General features: G+C 33.7%; 1 protein-coding gene across 8 annotated transcripts in view; it reads left to right on the forward strand.

Annotated features, from left to right (window-relative positions):
• SEMA3A (semaphorin 3A) overlaps positions 1 to 19914 on the forward strand; it is a 465420-nt gene that overhangs the window by 327129 nt on the left and 118377 nt on the right. For 7 of the 8 annotated variants that reach the window (XM_079151726.1, XM_079151725.1, XM_079151728.1 and 4 more), the window contains one exon: positions 13359 to 13478. In XM_079151726.1, coding sequence (XP_079007852.1) covers positions 13359 to 13478 — 120 coding nt within the window. Of the gene's footprint in view, positions 1 to 4073; positions 4166 to 13358; positions 13479 to 19914 lie in introns of all 8 variants that reach the window. The other variant, XM_079151732.1, reaches the window with a different exon arrangement.

Consider the following 19914-nt stretch of genomic DNA (forward strand, 5'->3'; position numbering starts at 1 on the left):
AAAAAAAAAAAAAAAAAAAGAAGTAGGAGTCCAGAAATGCTGAGAATTTTATTGTAATACCCTTACTGACGCAGTAAATGTCCTAAGAAAGCATTTTAACTTTCTTTGGGCTTTAATTTCCCATCCATTAAATTTAACAAGATATATTATATGACTATGAGAAACAAGTTTAATAGATGTACAAATTATTGGAAACAAAAACACTTCACAAATGTAAGGTCAAAAAGCATAGCTCCATAAATAAAAATTTACTAGCATTAAAATGCCACACTTACCATTAATAAATTACATTGAAATTTTTCATTGCAATAACTGAGGATGAATATAAATGATTATCTTATCTGTATATAGTTGTTACTTTAAAAAATGCAAACTTACAGATTTTTATTAATGTATAAAAGATGAAAAGAAACTTACTGAGAAAATTAAGAAGCTTTCTGGTACCAAGCACTACAAAAGATTTTGTAAATGTCATTTTGACAACAGTTTTTGAGGTGCGTATACTTACCCCCATATTCTTGATTGAGAAATAATTCAAAATCATCATTCAAATTATTTTTATCAAAAATTTTGTAACATTTTCAGTATTATGGTAGAAGTTAGGATAAAAATTCCTGTGTCACTGTGTTGTTTTTATTGTCAACTGGAATATTTAAATTTGAGTGTGTCCATTACATGATATATAATACAGAACTGAACAGATATCTTGTCCTTTCTGGATCATCAAGAGTATGAGATTAATAATAACCAGCTCTCAGAATTCTTGTAAAGTCCAAAGAAAGACAAGTGAAATTATTTCAAGATTATAATATTAGCTATTAATAATATCAATGATAAATTACTAACAATTATCATTGATATAGAGTAATGTGGACAAAGTTGAAGTAAAAACATTGTTGATAAAATTTCAGCAGCTGCAACTATGTCTTAATCTCACAGTTAACATAATTCTGAGGTCAGAGGTATCTTCTTTAAGAAGGGCAATACTTTACTGTATTTTCTAGGCTTATTGAAAATGCCTATGGATTTTAGGGAACTAAATCAAAAGGAACTAAGACATGTAGAATTTGGTAAATCTGATATATTATATAAATGGCACTTGATCATGTCATAGCATCTTGTAACAAAGATTCTGAAAATGTACAGATCATATGGCATACATTATAGTAGAGATAAGTGCTTTGAGAGATATAATTTTTTAAATATTCAATGATATAATTAGCCTAACTAGTCTTTTCAAGTGTAAACTAATGTAGCATTATAAAATATGTGTGCTTTGTTATTCTTATACATTCTATATTAAATAAATTCAATTGTGGATTTTGAACTCTCTTCATAATGTTTATTTAATGAAATAAAAACAAAATAGTTTTGATGTATTTCCTTTCAAGAAAAAAATATATTTTCATCTAGATCTACTTAACATTTAAGTATATTTCATACTATTTTTTTCTTAACTCACTTTGTTCCTTTAATATTGCTTTCCATAGCCATATTATTGAATATATATTTTCTGCATTAAAACACATTTGATGGAAGTTCATTTTACTTACCAGGCAACCTCTTTTAAGTATTATCTCAATTTACATAGTCATTGCATTAAAAATAAGATGCATGGCATTCTTTGGTTGCTCTTGGACTTTTATTTACAGACACATTTTCTTTCTTTACAAATGATTTTACCATTAGATGACTTCCTGGGATTTACAGAATTTGTCTTTGATAAACATAGAAGTAAAATATCACTAATTTTTTAACAATAATTTATATAAACAATTTGAAATAAAGATTATGGGGAAAGAATTTTTCATTCAACACCTGATTTGTGAAGTGACAGATGAGTAGTTTGATGGGAATTCTGCAATGTATCTTGAATAAATAGTAGTCAGCTGGGATTTATGGATAATAATTCCTTTCAAATAGCCCTTGTGATGCTGGAAACCACAAGAATGAGGCTTGAGTGGGTTTTTCAGCCAGTGAGACTCCAAAATAGAATTGTAATCAAAATAAGAACCGACCTGAACATTCATAGAAAAGTAAACTAACAACCTCCTTGTGTGCTCTCTCCGGTTTCTAGAATATGGGTTTATCACTTCCCTGCTGTTTTCTTCAAAAACTCCTTTGGGAATATAATGTCTTTAAATAAATCATCCTGGGGAAAGTGCTATCTTCTCAGCATTCAATTCAGATCAAGGGTAAAAAAGGAGAAGTTGGGCAAAGACACCAGCTAATTTTATACACCATGGGAATAATGAGTTTTTTCTTACATTTGGTTGAGGGAAAGCTTCATTCGCATACTAGGATTGCACAGTCATGGAGAAGTGGGGACAAGTCACTGGACTGAAATTACACAGTCCCTGTGTCACTGCACACAGTATCATATGTAAAAGTGTGCCCTCTCCCCATTCCTCAGTCCAGCTGGGAAGGTCCAACCAACCCATCCTCACTTTGCTCAGTTTTGCTTTAAGTCCCAGTTGGAAAGGGAGCAACTATTCACAGAGAATGAACTTTGTGGTGACAAAGGAATCTGCGTCCTGAGACATGTATATATGGTGCACACACAGAGGAATGCACAAAGTAAATAGCAAATGACATTCATTGATTCTTATTATATATGTAAATGTATGTGTGTGAATACATGTATTTATATATGTGTGTATACATATATTCACATATATATTCAGAGGTGTGCCTGGGTGTGTGTGTGTGTGTGTATGTGTGTGTGTGTGCTGGTAATGACATATTTTACAACATTAATCTAAATACATTTTTCTCTTGTAAAGTAAATATACAGGATAGAAAACATACTATTAATATGCCTTTATTTTCTTGGTGTTGTATGTTCTAAGCATTAATATTACTGTAACATTTCTATTATTAGAAGAATAAAATACTCATGAACTTTTCCATTGCTGTTTCTTAAGAGTTTTTAAAAATATATAATATGTAATACTCTTAGAAAGAAATCCAGAATAATGAGATAAATGCAACCCAGATATTTAATTCTGACTGCTGCTTTCCACCTTTACTCTCATGTTTGATATGTTCCTAGGGCATAAAATCCACTTTGTTATTCACAATAACATTTCTATTGATGGATTAACTTCCTTGACCCTGTTTTGCAAATGAAAACTGAATTCGTGCTAAGCTAGTAAAAGAATCTGTTTTGAATCAATAGCTCTCTAAATCCTCTTTGTTTATCCTACTAAACCATCTCTCTTTGCACTAAGTTTCAATAAAACCAAATGGCAACCGTATGACTGCTAGAAATATTTTGAACATCATTGGAAATCAAAATTTCAACCATCTGAGAGGAACAAAAAAAAAGCAGATTCTCATAACATTCCTATTCCTGGATACATTTCAAAGTGTAGTATCATGCACCTGAACTTAGGACTTTTTTGGAAATTCCAAGGGATTTATATTTTTTCCTTAGCCGTTATTCATTTTTTGATGCTATGATATATTGTAATATGTCTATCAAGTTTATCACGGATCAAATTACAGGACCTCAGCAGCCCTAATATTTGCCAAGTAATGCAATTGAGAATTTGAAGCCGCACATGCATCTTAAATTGCAGTACATTCCAAACTGCACATGCCAACCCTTGAATTTCAATTACTTTTTTAAAGGTCAAAGTTAACATCAACTTTTAGTTTTTACTATATTTTAGGCAACTTAAGTCATAATCAAAATTTAGGTAAAATGGCTAGTAGAACTGCCTTCTAATCTGGGAGTCTGCAAAAATCCTAAAGTTTCCTTAAATCTCTAAATCCTTATGTATAGTTGTCTCACACTTCCTCACATCTTATGAGACGTGTCATTGACTGCCTTTGTGACAGACTGTTTTTTAAGGAGGATTATACTATTAAGAATATTGGAAAACAGTGTATCCCTCTGAAGCAAAAGGCTCCTCTGCAAACCATCTTGGGAAGTAAAGATAGTGTCTTCCTCAGGAGCAAAGGGCCGGTATGCTTACTGTCCAGTACAGAGAACATCTAAAAGCCAGCATGCCATTCCCATTTTTAAATAATCAGGTTTGCTCAACCATGGTTCCTCTTCTATAATGCAGCTCACTGCATATGCAGATGTCATCTGGCCCTCTCCTCAGTGCCCATTGGGAATTGCACAACAAATGCTGATATCCTGGCTACTGCTATTTCTGTGAGTAATGAAGTCCTTTCTCTTTGGCTCAGGAGTCACCTATCTTTTGCCAGTATCTGTGAAACCATGGCAGACTAACCCTGTTATCTTTCAAATAATTTAAAATTACAGACCCTTTACAGTTCTTGACAGTATTGATTTTATAATTTTTGTGGGCATTCTACGTGATATCACAAATGAAAGGTTATGGTCAGTTTATTCATTTTTAAGTGATTCCTTAATGAAATTCGATGCTACTTAAATTATACAGACAACTGACTTTTGATGATAGCCAGCGAAACTTTGTCTTATTTGTCACAGAAATAATATTCTGTGAATAATAAAAAAAAAATAATTTTTATATTCCTATGCCTGTGTATGTGCATTTCTCCTTGGGGGTAAATATCAGGTGTTTACAGTTTAAATTCAGTATTCAGAGGTAATAATTATAATGGCTAACACTGAGAGTTTATTACATACCTGATATTGATCTAAATGCATTTTCCTCTATAACCTGGTTTAGATGACTAATATTTGATTATAGATACATACTTTTTTTCAAAATAAGTAATTGAACCAGTTTTGAGTGTTAGGCAGAAGATGCATGGCAAAAGAAACTTTGCCATTGAACTTATTTTAAAAACTATATTTTAGTCCTATTTTGAAACAATGTTTTACTAATGCAAAATAGATGTAATTATTATCTCAGTTACATGAACTTAACATTTTAAATTATTTTTTGTTCACAATGACAATTTAAAAATACTTTAATTCTTTACTTGAAAAATAAGGCTAGCATTTGAAATAGAGATGTTTTACAAAGATTTCAAGAGGGCTTGAAGATTTTGAGTTGTGTTTCCTTTTTATTAGAAATTTCAATTGCCCTCTTAAATGGCTGAAATGAAGGTCAAATATTTGGCATTGGTTAGCAAGTTATTTGGACTTGATTGGATACCATAATTCACCCATCATCAGGGTACATACTTTCAGAGTATAGTAAGCATTTTATATCTGTGAGGCTCTCTAGTATGATTTGGACAGTTCCTCTGGGAAAAGGATTTTGGCTAATGTCTCCAACTTCATAGAAAACAAGTGCTTCTAAGTTCTGCTGATGTGTAGCTTCTAAAACCACCATTCTTATTCTTCTTTACGTGCTTGATAATCTTCATGCATGGATTTCTACCTATTTCTGAGGGTACACTGAACATTCGATCATAGATATAACCTGAACTCTGGGAATATTCACCTTAGAGTTGATACCCTGGTCTCAAGATGACTATGACTGTGGTCAACTTTTCACTGTTCTTCTTTAATTTGATTCAAAAGAGTAGCCTTTACAGCTACTATCATCACCCTTATGTTCCCAAATCATCATGAAACAGTCCTGTTTTTAATCCTTTAGTCTTAATATATATCTACTTACTGCTTTTTTAGAGGTAGTAAGGAAAATAGAGTGCAAACATTATGGTGTCTCTAAAAACTTGACAATGTTTCCAGAGACTAAGAATATTAAGTTCATTTTAATTTTTGTGTTTTAAGAGAAGAATATTCTTTGTTTTTGTTTTTGTTTTGTTTTGTACTGGGGATTAAACCCAGGGTCACTTAACTACTGAGCCACATCCCCAGCTCTTTTTTAATGTTTTATTTTGAGACAAGTCCTTAGGGCCTCAGTAATTTTCTGAAGCTGATCTTGAACTTGCAATCCTCCTGCTCCAGTCTCTCTAGTGGATGGGATTATAGGTGTGGGCCACCACACCTCGCTAAGAGCAGAATATTCTTAAATTTTCTCATTACTGTGTTAAAAATCTGTGCTAAAAATACTAAATAACACTTCTACTATACTATATGCTACACATGATATTAAGTATAGCATATATCTGTGTATATGTATGTGTGTGTGTGTCTGTGTGTTTAAAATAGGCTAAGTCCATATTCCCCTATACCACGTATTATAATGAGTAATTCTATTGTAGTAAGATATACCCATCAGTTAAGGTTGGATCAAAGACCAGAAATTGTTCATTATAAAGATTAGACTTTGTATAGTTGTGGACGATGATGAAGAAGTCTATGGAAGGCTATTTCTTCTGACACAGGTAGTGGACCTGAAGCTGCGATAGTAACAAGAATTGGCATTAGGGAAGAAAAGCTGGACATGGAGTGGGAATACAAGGACAAACTAGAACCAGTATGTGTCGTCTACTACCTCTAGCCTCCAACCTCCTTTGCTTCAGTTTGGGTGGTCTAAAGAAGAAACTATAACCCTTCCTTACACTGAATGAGAATGAGAATATACTTCACATGTAAATACTTAAGACTAACATTTTTACCCAATATTAATAAATTTTGTAAAACTTAAATCTCCAAGGTTCTATATTTTAATTGTATTCAGAAAATATTTCTATAAGTTAATATATTTATATGCATATATTTGCATATACAAACACATATATGCATACACATATGCATATATGTGTATGTGTGTGTGTGTATGCCTATATTTGGGAAAATTAATATAAAGATAGCATTTGAAGGAATATTTGGTAAAATATGCCAGAACAAATTAAATGTGTGAAATTTCCTCTTTAGTGTCTAATTCTATACAAAGCAGAAGGCTACAACTTGGCAAACTGGCAATAAAATTATGATACCATATATGTTCTGTTTGGACAAAACGATGTTTTAAGCAACAATTAGCAAAGTAGCATGTGCCCTTTCGTTGATGTTCAGATTATTTTTCTTGGGTTGCCATAGCGAAGATCCAGACTCAGCAATTTAAACAACAAAAACTTATTTTTTCTCAGTTATGGAAGCTAGAAGTAAGAGATCGCTGTATCAACAAGGTTGGTGTCCTCTGAGGCTCCTCTCCTTGGCTTGGAGAGGCTCTTCTGCCTCTTCATGTGGCCATCCCTCTATGCTTTCCTGTCGGTCTCCTTGTGTGTGCAAATTTCTTCCTCTAAGAGTTCCAGGCATATTGGAGTAAGGTCCACCCTAAGGGCCTAATTTTAACTTAGTCACTTCTTCAAGGTCCCATCTCCAAATACAGTCACATTTTGGGGTACTAGACATTAGGGCTTCCCCATATGAATTATGAGAGGAAGTAATTCAGCTCATAACAGTGAAAAAAAGAGTAAATGTGTGAAATATGCTGTAGGCACTTATATTTCAGTAAGTCTGATATATCCATATCTATGGCACAAGTGCTAAACCTGGCTAGATTTTCATTTATGAGAAAATATGTGATGAGAATACTTTTTAGTATTTACTATATAATGTCCTTTAGTATTTTGGACATTAAGGATACCAACCAAAATACATTTTTAATTTTGGTATTAAACAATGCAGATAGTAAGAAGGGAGGTGTTCACAAGTGACATCAAACCTTCCTCTCAAATCTGAGCTTTGTTTCTTACCCTCCCTTCCCTTATGTGATTAAAGATGCAATTCATCTCCCTTCTTTGGGTGATGAATGCTGTTATGATAAAGGCCTGTATGTTTGAACTAAATATTCAAAACCATCCTGTCCACAATTAATGTTTTCCCTGTAACTTCCCACTTGTATCAATGACTTTCTGGCTTTAAGGTATGAACACTAAGTACTCAGTACCTTGTGTAAAATTGGAAACCACAAGAATATCACTTTGAATCAGAATAAGAATTATGATGACTCGAAAGCTTGCTGGCATCACAGAACACATATTTAGGTAGATTCCACATAATGTTTTTATACTTGTCTGCATTCATTGGAATATAAGATAAAGAAAGCTTACACTAGGTATGCATAATGTATGACAATCACATAGCAATGAAAGATACTCATGTGATGACTAATGGTACAACAAAAAAGTCACAATCTGCGTATAAATATTATAAACTACTCTGGTCCATATGAAATTTCAAAGCAAAATTGTTCAGAGTTCCTTCACATATTAGAAGAAAATGATTTTGGTCAGCTTTTGCTAATATCATGTCTATAGTGCCAATGACTATAGGTCTTTTGACCAAATTTGAAAGTTTCAAGTAATTTGAAAGAAAAATGTTTATAGAATCTTAAGTAACATTTCTAGAACTTCAAAATAAATACTCAATCCAGAGGGAAAAATAAATCAAATTTGAGCACCTAACTGAAATGAGTATACCTGTAACTTGAGAACCTTGTACAGAGTCTTTATTTATCACATCATTAAAGCCACTTTCAAATTTATTTTTTAATTGCCATAGATTTAATGTTGCTATAGTTAAGTCGATGTGAATATGCTTACATACTTAAATAATTAGCTATGAAATAACACTAACTTGGTAATCTTAGTTGAATGAGCATTTCTTAAAATCTGAAATTCATAAAAAGAGCATTAAGGCAGAAAGGTCAATTCATTTGATTATGCCATCATTCTTTTATCCTTTTAAATAATGAAGGCAAAAATGTCTCCAAAATAGACAGAACAAAAACTATTCATTGTTTTAAAAGCTGGATATTAAAAAAATTCCAGGTCACAAACTTAAAATATGATGGGTAATATGATTATTAGAACATGTTTTTATGTTGGTTTTATTGGATCTGCCTCTTAGAAGCAGAAAGCTCTAATATTTTTAGTGAATGCTGAAGTATTAAGAAGACATGATTATGGATAATCGGATCACAGCTGTAACAGCACAATGTAAAGAGAGAAAAGGAAAAAACATTATTGTCAGATAAGGATGGAACAACTTAAATAGAGGGAAGGATAAAGTGAGTGACAGGAACAATCTCATGGATTACTGCTTTGGCACGAAGATTGGAGTATTCAGCTAGCTTGCCAAATAAATTGACCAGAGAAAAAGAGAGTCAACAGATTAACTTCAGGAATTAAGCTTATTAATGGATTTTCATGCAGAAATGTCTCCACCCATCATGATAGAAAAGGTTTCCTTTGCTTTCCCAGCTGCTAGATTTAACATTAAACTATTTCTACATAAAATACTAGTAAGATAGAGACTTCGTTTTTTTCTTTTTAGATGAATTCACACTGACCCTGGGGCCATACTATTCTATACCCATTCGTTTTGAACAGATTTATATTTGAACCAGAACAAGTTGTTTGATTTAATTATGAACTGAATATATTTGAAGAGAGACTGCTCATGTTCACAGTATTCTTTCCTTTTTTCCCCCTTCCTTATTTAGAATAAAATTTCACTGTTCCATCCATAATTTAAGAAAATGCAAGGAGGTAATTGGAATTGGAGGTAAATTATATTCTTTTGTAGAAAGCATAATTATCAGAAGTTAGTTAAAAACACCTCAATTCTGTTTCAATTTTCATGCATGGAGCAGTTGTTTTGACAGATGGATGGACTTTATTTTTGTAACCGTCCAGGAAAAGTCTGTGTAACACAGTCTAATCAGTGCTACATATCTACAATGTTTGTTTTTGAATCACTGTGCATTTGGCTCCTATATCTTTTTCTGGCAATAGATATTTTCTTTAAATGTATTTTTGAAGCTAATATTTACATGCATAATTCCTGTATGCATTTGATCTGAAAAGTCTAGAAACCTTCTAAAAATAAGAGTAAATGGCTTGTCACTAAGGATGATAAATCATTGCTCCTCAGGTGTGGCCTTGGATTTTACTGGTTTTAACTGCCTTTGCTTTTATTTCTAAACTAATACTTTATAATACTGTTGATCTGGAGTAAATTTCAGTAAAATAAGAGGTCAATCTGGTTGCCTGACCCTTGAAGCCAACTTGTTGCTAAACTTTTCTGTGTGTATCAAAATAAATTCCAAAAAGTATCAAGAATTGAAAAATGGATTCATTTTGAACTGATTACACTGTCTTTATTACGCTGTAAATCCGCTGGTGCTGAGCAAAGCAGTGGAGTAGTTTAATGCCAAAAAGTACATTACATTCTGCGTTTTAAGAAACGTCATGGTTCAAGAAAAGGTCAAAAACACTCTTCTTCTGTCTCCCCAGAGCAGAAATGTGTGAAGTGTGTTTCCTTTTTCTGCCACGCTTCCTTCTTTTTTAGCGGAATGTCCAAGCCACTTCCAAATAAAATGAATATCCTGTTTTGGAACACTCAAAAACCTTGGCAGCAACAAACTAGAGAATGAAAGCAAATGAATGACAGGATTGATACTCTTTTATATAGACTTTCTGTTAAGAACAGATCCTTACTAACATGTCTCTTTCAAGTTTTTCCGTTTTTCTCTGTTCAGTTCTTGTAATTCACTTTTCTCCTCTGTTGTTGCTGATGGTTCTTTTCTTGGCTATATTTAACCAATTTTGAAAGTATTTCCTTCCATTCCTTTGTTTCCTTTCAATCATCTTTTCCCCCCAAGCCCAAAAATATTTCACCCCATTCTATTTGCATCAACCTTCACTTTCAAATTAATACCGAGCTTGCCCCCAGGCATGGCAACCTTACAACTTGCTGCCAATGGGAGAGGTCAGTGGGGAAATGAAGGAAATCACTCCAGGCCTTAGGCCAACAGGGTGGGTCTAGTTGCTTTGTAACACGGATAGACTGTGGTTATCAGCATTCTCAGTAGAATGCTTTGCCAGGTTTCACAGCTATAGTCCCATGACTGATTTCATTCCAGAAACTCTATAGAAGAAGAGTTGTCATAGTGTAGTGGTTCTTTTTTAACAGTTAATAGAGAACAAACTGGAATTTTGATAGTCAGTGTGGTCCAATTCTGTGGCTTTCAAGAACTGGGAGGGTTTTTTTGCTTTAATTATAATCTGCTAGTTTCCTTGGAAAGACAATCTTAGTCACTAATAAATTGCTAATTAGCTATTTCATCTATAAGAAATAAAAAGCCCACAAAATCTATGACATTCCCATTTTTAACAGTAGCAAAGGTGGCACAAGTCTTCCCTTGTGTTCACTAGCATTTGTGCAAAGAACTTTCCCCCTTTTTATTATAAAGAACTTAAGATTTATTTTTAAATTTGTAGGAGGCACTTAGGGGTTACTGATGAAAACTGATTCTTTGGGTTTGTGAATAAAATTGCATCCATATGTTTACAGGTATAGTAGTAAAACTGAAGTCCTGGGGGTTTTTTGTTTGTTTGTTTTTGTTTTTTCTAAAAAGAACAAGACATCCATCTGGACCTGCCACTATTATTTATTAGAAGTTCCATTTGCTTACCAACATCTACACAGTCAATATCTTGGTTTCAACATATGGTGCTGGAACTCATTATTTATCATCTTAAATACTGTAATATTGAGCCCACAGGAAAGGATGATTGTCTATATGTAAGAGCAGAATGTGTGGCCACCTACACATTCCAAATTAAAATCTGCCTGAAAATGGCTTCTTTGCAAATGACTGAATATTTTAGAGTACAAATACATCCTTTGGGTAAGACTCATGAAAGCCTCATTTGTAAATGAGTTTATCAGATTTTTCCCTTCCAAAAGCTCCTTCCTCTGCCCAAGCATTCATGCCCTGTCCTTTTTGGGGAAGGAGGAAAAAACATTACAGAATGAAGAGTTTGTTGCCAAGAGTAGCAGAAGTTAGGTTTTATTTGTTTCACAGTTTTACCTAGGAAGTACCCTGTTCAAAGTGAATAAAGGAGATACTGAAATCCTTTAAGCTAGGGAATTTTTCCTGTTACAGAACAACTTGCAAAATCAGCTGATTTCAGAACATAATGTTGTATGTTATAATGCATTACCAAACAAAAGGAAGATTCAGCAATCTATTTAAAAAACAGTGGAAGAAGCTGTATGTTTATTTTAGTTAACCCCAAACTTGTCATCAATGTTAAGAAAATACAAGGAGTCATAGCTTGGACTTCTGATATTTTACTTTAAATCCACAATTCATATCTAGGAATCTATTCAAAGGCCATCATCTCATGATTGAAAAGTCAGCAATGGACTACAATTCCCTAAATTTATACGTTCATTATTGTGCTCAAGTTTGGCTGTCTGCTCCTTATTTTGTGGGGCCAAAGGAATTAAGACCAATCATCACCTGCAAATATAGAATACAAATAGCACATGAAAATGTACTCAAATTATTATAACACCTCTCTTATAAATCTCAACTAAGTTCAAAAGCCCTCTGAGCTTGTACTTGAAAAGTCATGGGTCACATAGAATGACTTTGGAAGTAAGATATATTTAGAAATGAAAGGACAAATCCAGTGCTTTATTATGCTCACCAGCCTTGTTTATACCGTCATCTGCTTGGAATCATTATCTGCATTTATAGTCACATATTTGCTTCTTAATTTCAAATGTTTATAGGCAAAACTAAGAAAGTTTCCAATTGCATTAGTCAACTTTTCATTACTGTGACAAAAATATCTGACAAGAACAACTTAGAGCAAGAAATATTTATTTTGGCTCACAATTTCCAAGGTTCAGTCCATCCTCTCCAGTTCTACTGTTCTGGACCAGAGGTGAGGTGGAGCATTCTGGCTGAAGTGTGCAGCAGAGGGAAGCTGCTCAGTTCATGTGGCCAGGAAGTAGGATGGAGGTGGGGGAGCTGCAAGGTAGATGCACCTGTCAGGCATGCTTCAGTGACCCACCTCCCCCAGCCACACTCCATCTGCTGCAGTTACCACCCAGTTAGTTCATTCAAACTAGGATGGACTGATCAGATTACAGCACTCATATTCTAATCATTCATCTCTGAATATTTACTTTGGGGTTTGGGGGTATACCTCATATCCAAACCTAGGAAATGATAAATGATCAATGAAAAGAAACTTTTTTCAATGTAGCTTTTATTATTTAACATATGAATACTCTTTTGGAAATTTTTAAATGGTGTTAGTAGTGATGTTTATACTCCATATTTAATAGGACATTTTATCTTCCTTTTTTTTTTTCTAAAATCAAAGTTAATTTTTGCAAGGAAATTTTTACCATCACTGTATTTATGTAATCTATTATTTAAATAATTTGCTATTCTTGCTTATGGAAAAGTTACCTGTGATTACTGGTTACCATTCTACTTTAGTATAAATAAATTATAAATAGTTTTAATGAAAGAGTTATGGAAGACCATAATCATCCCCACAAAAAGAAAGAAATTCTATATTTTCAATGCATGTAATAATATGAGCAAAACAACTGAATAATAAGTAATCCATAAAAAGGTTTGTGAAATGAATGCAGAAAAAATTTTGTTCTAGCATGCCTAGCACTCTGGAGAATACCTCAGGCATGCCGACTGCTAGAACTCACTGGTTTTCCTTTTGTCTTGCAGAAAGAATGTGCTAATTTCATCAAGGTCCTTAAGGCTTATAATCAGACTCACTTGTATGCCTGTGGAACAGGGGCTTTTCATCCAATTTGCACCTATATTGAAATTGGACATCATCCTGAGGTAAAACTGGCTTTTACAAAATGGTGTTAGTCTGTGACCCTTTCCTATTTAAAAGGTTCATCACAAATTTCTTCAGCTTAATTAGCTTCTGGTTCACTATTTAGTGGTACCTATTTCAAATTAAGATGCTGTTACTAATTTTAATCTGTGAATACAAAAAGAATGAGACCATCACTCAACAATAACTCGAGAGGAAGGAAGAAAGAAAGCATTTGTTTTTGCCCTGGATTACAGAGTTCAATCCATCTTGCATGTGCTGCAGATGTCAGCAGGTTGAATATGCACTGCTTTCTCCTTCCTTTGTATATGCCAACTTTCCCCTCCATTTCCATTATCAGCCAGAAGTGTCTGCCACCCAGTTGTTTTCTTCTGTTCAGGGATTAAGAAAGGATGCCATACATGTGCACAATGGTCTGATTTCATATTTGGCCCCAATTATTCACACTAGTATTCTTTCTTGCTCAACTAAATTTTGTTTTTATATTTTTGGTTATTATTTTGGTATGAAAAAGAAAAGAAAGTTTCTCTGTCCACTGCTTCTAAAAGATGTTTGGAAAAATGTATTGAGGAAAGCATAGGTAAAAGCATAAGTAAAAGTCAAAATTGACAAAACATCCCTAAAGTGGAAAGCAGTTTTATGACTTGAACCTGTTAATGACCCTCAATTATAAACCTTGTAATAATTTTTGGCACTAATTCTTAAGAAGAACAAAAGTGTTCATGTGGTGAGATAATCGTTTTTGAAAGAATTTTCTTCCAAACTGGAATTCAGAAAAACTCAACCAATAAAGGATTGTTCAGAGAATATTTCCAGAATCCCAAACCTGAGATCTAGTTTATATTTCATTTTAACTTAAACACTGGTCCTCCTTTCTAAATTATCTTAAGGTGTCTTCACAAGTGAATATGAATGTGCTCTTCTCTTCCAAAAAAATTAGAAATTGTTAGTTTTTATTGTTATTATTATTTTTTTAATGTATAAGACTTCAGACTGTGTTTTCTGGGCTAACCACAATTGAGTATTTGTATTTTCCCAGTGAGTCTGGGAAGAATAAGACACTTTCCCAGGTATTCACCAGTGTAGGCCATGGCCCTCAATCAGCCTATTTTCCACTGCATCTTTCCCCACTTCTTCATGCCTTTGCTGACAGATCTAAGAATTTTAAATAAAAAGTAATTTTTAATGAAAGGAAGTTCTATTTAACTTGCTTGTTTCATGTTGATGAAATTAGCAATAGGTTCAGGAACATGGCCCTGGAGACTTTATACACTTAATTTTTTTTACACCTTCTGATTAAATCGCTCTCTCTTTGCTACCTTCTAAGCTATTTCCTATAGTAATCATTCAGGTGTCCTAAAATTTGGGCCCAAGGTGATTGTCCCACTTTTCTGTATTGTGGCGATAGCTCTATAGAACTCCCTTCACATTAAATTACATTTTCTTTTTTTCTTTTCTTTCTTTTTTTTTGAACACCTGTCAGGAATTGTGAAGTGCCTAATTGGCAATGGAATCAGGAATTCTAAGTTTCTTGCACAGAGTATTGGAAAAGACTTGGATTCTGGGGTCACATCAGGCTTCAGCTCTTGCTTTCTGACTTACTAGCTATGAAGCACTGAAGATATCATTTAATTTCTTCAAAACTCTGGCTCACGACATACAAGATTAAATTAAAGAAAACCTTTTTTGATCCTTAGTGTCCTTGTATTTTAAATGAGAAGTGGACTTATGGCCACTAACTGCCTTCTGACCCTCCTAGCAGAGTGTGACTCATTGACTTTTTCTGTTAGAGAAAACTCAAGGGTTCTAATCCCCTCATTGTTGAAAGCATGTCCTCTGGCCTCAGACTGCAGGGCTTTTGTGCATCCTGAATTCAGTACTAACTGCTTGATCTGCTGCAAGATGTTTCCTTTCTTTGCATTTATGTTTTTCATCTAAAGCCATCATTCAAAATGGCCTCCACAGTTGTGAAAGTTAAACATTGTTCAGTAGTTAGTGGCTGTGGAAAAGGGGCCGTGAATATCAGAAAATATAAATCTGCATCTCAGGCTGAAAGCTATTGCTGTTTTTCTTGCTAATAATTGTCATCTTACCTCTTAAATGTCCCTCACATTCTTGGGTTGTAATTTATGGCACCATGCTCTTCTTATTGCTGGGTGATTCTGCACTTGTTTTAATTTCCCCCTCTTTAAAATTTGAGGCTTACACAGTCTCAATGATTATTTACAATAAAATCTCATACAGTGTCCCAGCATTTTTATCATTTTTCCCATAATGTTTGTTTTTCTTAAGTTGCTATTTAATGGCATTAACAGCATATTTCCTTTTCAATTCCTTGACTGCCCATTGATGCCTTATGGGTGGGCTAGTGGGTAAATGAAGAGGTACAGACCATTTGCCTGACCTCTCCTTCACTGAAAACAATGAGTAAATAAAGCCTACATCTGAGTTCCTCTGAGGTGGGAGATTGGAGTTCAAGTATTTTCCCAAAACTTTAAAAACCAGAGCTTTTGAGAAAGATCCCGCTTCAGAAGCACAGTGATTTTGATTTGCATGAAACCTATAAAATGGGAAATACTGTTCCAGACTGCTTAGGAGGTCAGTAGGAAGATGATTATGCAATTACCTGGGGAATTTGGAGCAGTCTAGACAGGCAATCTAGGAAATTCTGGAAAAGATATTATCAAGATAGCTTGTCTAGACTACATCAAATTCAATTTTCATTGCTTAAGCTGCCTTATGAGACAATCTGCTTTAAATTGATCTATACAAGTACTTAAAATACTACCCTTGACTTTAAACAGTTATGCTGTTTTTGAAGTTGAGAAAAAGATACAATGTATATATTACACTTAGAAAAAGAATGACAGTAATGGAAGGCTTGCAAAAGTAAGATATAAAATAGCCATCAGGAGCAAAGCTGGGATTGTTGGAAGAGAGTTCATCAATGCTCATGAAGTCTGAATATCTGAACTTTTATTTACAAAAGGGATTTCTCAGAAAAAAGAACTTGCCTTTCTTCTACATTCTAATTTTAAAATGGTATGTGTACTCTGCTGATATCTGCCCCATGCCATATGAAATAATGAAATATGATTTCCTTTTAAAATTTTGGTCCATTCTTTATATAATTCAAACAATTGTATCTTAGGAGAAAAAGACATTTTGGTTTTGCTCTTATCAAGACTTTCATTAACATTTTAACATTCAACTTTTTTCTTTGCAATATTCTTCCTTTAAAATAACACTGTCTTACACTGAGCAACCGAGCTACTTGAAACCTCTTTGTTAGAAAATAACACTATGGACTTAACATTCTGAATGGCAGAATGCTACATAAGGGAAGATATCATTTTGAAACAAATCAAGATTTCAGATATCATTGAATAGGTTTGGGTCTTATAGGAGAAAATTAATATTTGTGTTTTAATAATGATAAACAATTACAAAATACCTCCAAGTTTAGTCTTCTAGTTATGAAAATAGTTCTCTTTTACTCTTTCTAGCAGTTTAAGAGCAATAGGTACACTCTTAAAGTGTATTCCAAAATTTGCCTTGTATAGTGAATGCCTTTTGACCACACGCAGTATGTCATTGATTGCTGTATTAAACAGATTTTCTGTTTCCTGTGGTACATTTGGGAGTTGGTAGACATATTAATTAACTCCAGTTCTGTAAGATATGTGTCAATCAATTCTTGGGTATCTGCCAATAGCACTTGACATTGCAGATAACTGTCAATGAGGTCACATACTTCGTACACATGTGTGTGTTTATCATAAAATGCATACAGAGTTCACGGAAGGAATAATTCAGAACTAGAGCACAGATGAGTTTTGAGTTGAAGCTCTCAGCATCTATGCCATTCAAATGAAAATTGTAAGTCATCCTTAAGAGGCAGACTATTCCCAAAAGGCTTATAGTATATGGTATTTCCCTTCAAATTTACATCTGTTAATAAAAAAAGCATGAATTTAAGAAGAGTATAGCTTTCCGAAGAAGTCTCTGGATGTTTTCTCAAATTCCAAATGGGCCTCTTCTATATACTGGCAGGAAATCTAAAGAAAGATGGACCCAGATGAGAGCTGGAAAGTATTAACTCTATAAATACTCTCATAATGTCATGATCTCAATTTATGATAGAACCAAAGGGACATTAAGAAATGCAATGAGGCTTAATGGCTATCTCTAAGGTCATTTCTACAATGACAACCAATATATCTATATATAAACTGAAATAGTATGTCTGGTTTCTTTTTTTACCAAAAATAGGTATTTGTTCTTATGCAAAACTTTGAATCAAATGCTCTTAGCAACAATCCCTTAGGCCATCATGCTGTTTAAATAGTAGGGAGTGCTCTGTCAACTAATTGATGCACATAGTCTAACCCCTTCTGCATAAATTGCCTTTCTCAATTTATTATGTTAGTCAGTTGAGTAGAGGAGAAATTTATTTCAAGAAGAGATACTAACATTGAAAAATTCAGATTCATTCATAAAATATTGACAAATTGCTTTGGGAACATTTATAACTGTCTTAGGTCATACATTGGTGTCTCTATTTACTTTGGTTGTTGTTGTTGTTGTGGGGGGATACTAGGGATTGATCTCAGGGACACTGGATCTCTGAGTCACGTCCCCAACTCTATTTTGTATTTGATTTAGAGAAAGGGTCTTATTGAGTTGCTTAGTACCTCACTTTTCCTGAGGCTCACTTTGAACTCGAGATCCTCCTGCCTCAGCCTTGCAAGCCTCTGGGTTTACAGGCATGTGCCAATGTGTCGGGCTATATATTTCTTTTTTTACCAAAAATAGAAAGCTAACTTGGATGAGAAATGTCAGGACTCCTGGGAAATTCCTTCTCAGCTACTCATCATCTCCACCAGAGGCAAGGCATATCTCATTTGCACTAGTGGCCAAATACAATGAAAGTTAATTTTGCTGTGGTGTCTAGGTTTTCTTTTCTAATCTTTTAAATACTTGAATAATGTTCGGAGATTGACCTGCATAAGTTTCAATGCATAGTAAACAATGCTATCATTCGTATTTCAAATTATATTTTTAAATGACCTGCAGTTTGTATTTGAGACAAAGCTCCACAGTTCATAAATTCTAAGAGAATGTAGCTCAACAATTTTCTTCCCATGAACTATTAGAATGCTGACCTCTGGATATTATCAGTAAGAATATTTATTAAAATTAATAAAACAAGTTGTCAAGAAGTAAGGGGGCTTAAATTATGATTAGAAATAAGGCTAGATTTTAAAAAGGAATTCAAATGTGGTAAAAATAAATTCATTAATAAAGTCAAAAAGTGGAAGATTTTAAATTCCAAACCAGTATCCCTCACCCTGTTATTTAAAAAATTTCAAATTATTTAGCATTTACCTTGACTAATTGGAACATTTGTTACCTAAGCATAATAGTTACGAGATTAACATTCTTTTGCCCTCCATCACTTATTTGGTTTAATTGTAGAGAACTTTTCTCCCAGTATTTCACAAGTTTTTATGTCTAAGAACAGTGGCAGTTAAAAATAGAAATGTTAGCATTCAATTCTTAACTTGTAGAATATTTTGTTTTATGTTTTAGCTCTATGGTTCACCAATTGCCAGAAAAAATGTCTGGAGAAAATTAAAGTTTTCTTAAATTTATACTGATGCAACAATGACATTATCAATCACTTATTAAAAGAAAGACTACCTTATAATCATGATAAATCTTAAAATTTTAGTGCCTTCATTTGCTTGAGACTTCTGGTCATGTGAATACCAGCAATACGCCTTTAATTTTCTTGGGCTAATGAAAAACAAAGGGTGACTTAATATGCAAATAATATCTTCCACCATGAAAAGGACAAAATAAGGTCAGAGTGTAACTTATGAAGGAGATTTTGCTGTAGTTGAAAGAGAGAAAAAAGTGAGAGAATTCAATTATCCCAGGTCACAGATTAGGGTAGAGGTGACAGTCCCTCTGACTAGTTTTTTTGCACAAGGACCATGTTGACATTGCAAATATACGTTTACTTTTCAGGATACATAGCAATATCGTCACATGCCGTTAGTATTGCTAATTTTAATTGCATTGTTTTCTAATTTTGTTGGTGCTTAATTTTAAGCATGAAGAGCATAACTTAGCTTTGTAGTTCTACAAATTTTCTGTTAGAAAATACACAAAGTAAGGTTACCCTGACAACACACCAGGAAGTCACTTTGCTGTGGTTTTTAAGATAGTGTAAACTCCTTCCTTATGTTCCTAATGGAGGACACTGCCCTTGTCCTAGTTTAATAGCCTCTGGTCCATGGGTCCTCATGGCTGTCAGCTGCTTCAGACTGGGCACATGTGGTTTGCATGATTTTAACACTGCTCTTTCTCTGGAAATGTCTCATCCGCTTACAATACATCAATCATTGTCTTCCAAAGCTAGAGCCAGTTAGC

This window comes from Sciurus vulgaris, assembly GCF_902686455.1.
Source record: "Sciurus vulgaris genome assembly, chromosome: 8".
In the NCBI taxonomy this organism is placed as follows: Eukaryota; Metazoa; Chordata; class Mammalia; order Rodentia; family Sciuridae; genus Sciurus; species Sciurus vulgaris.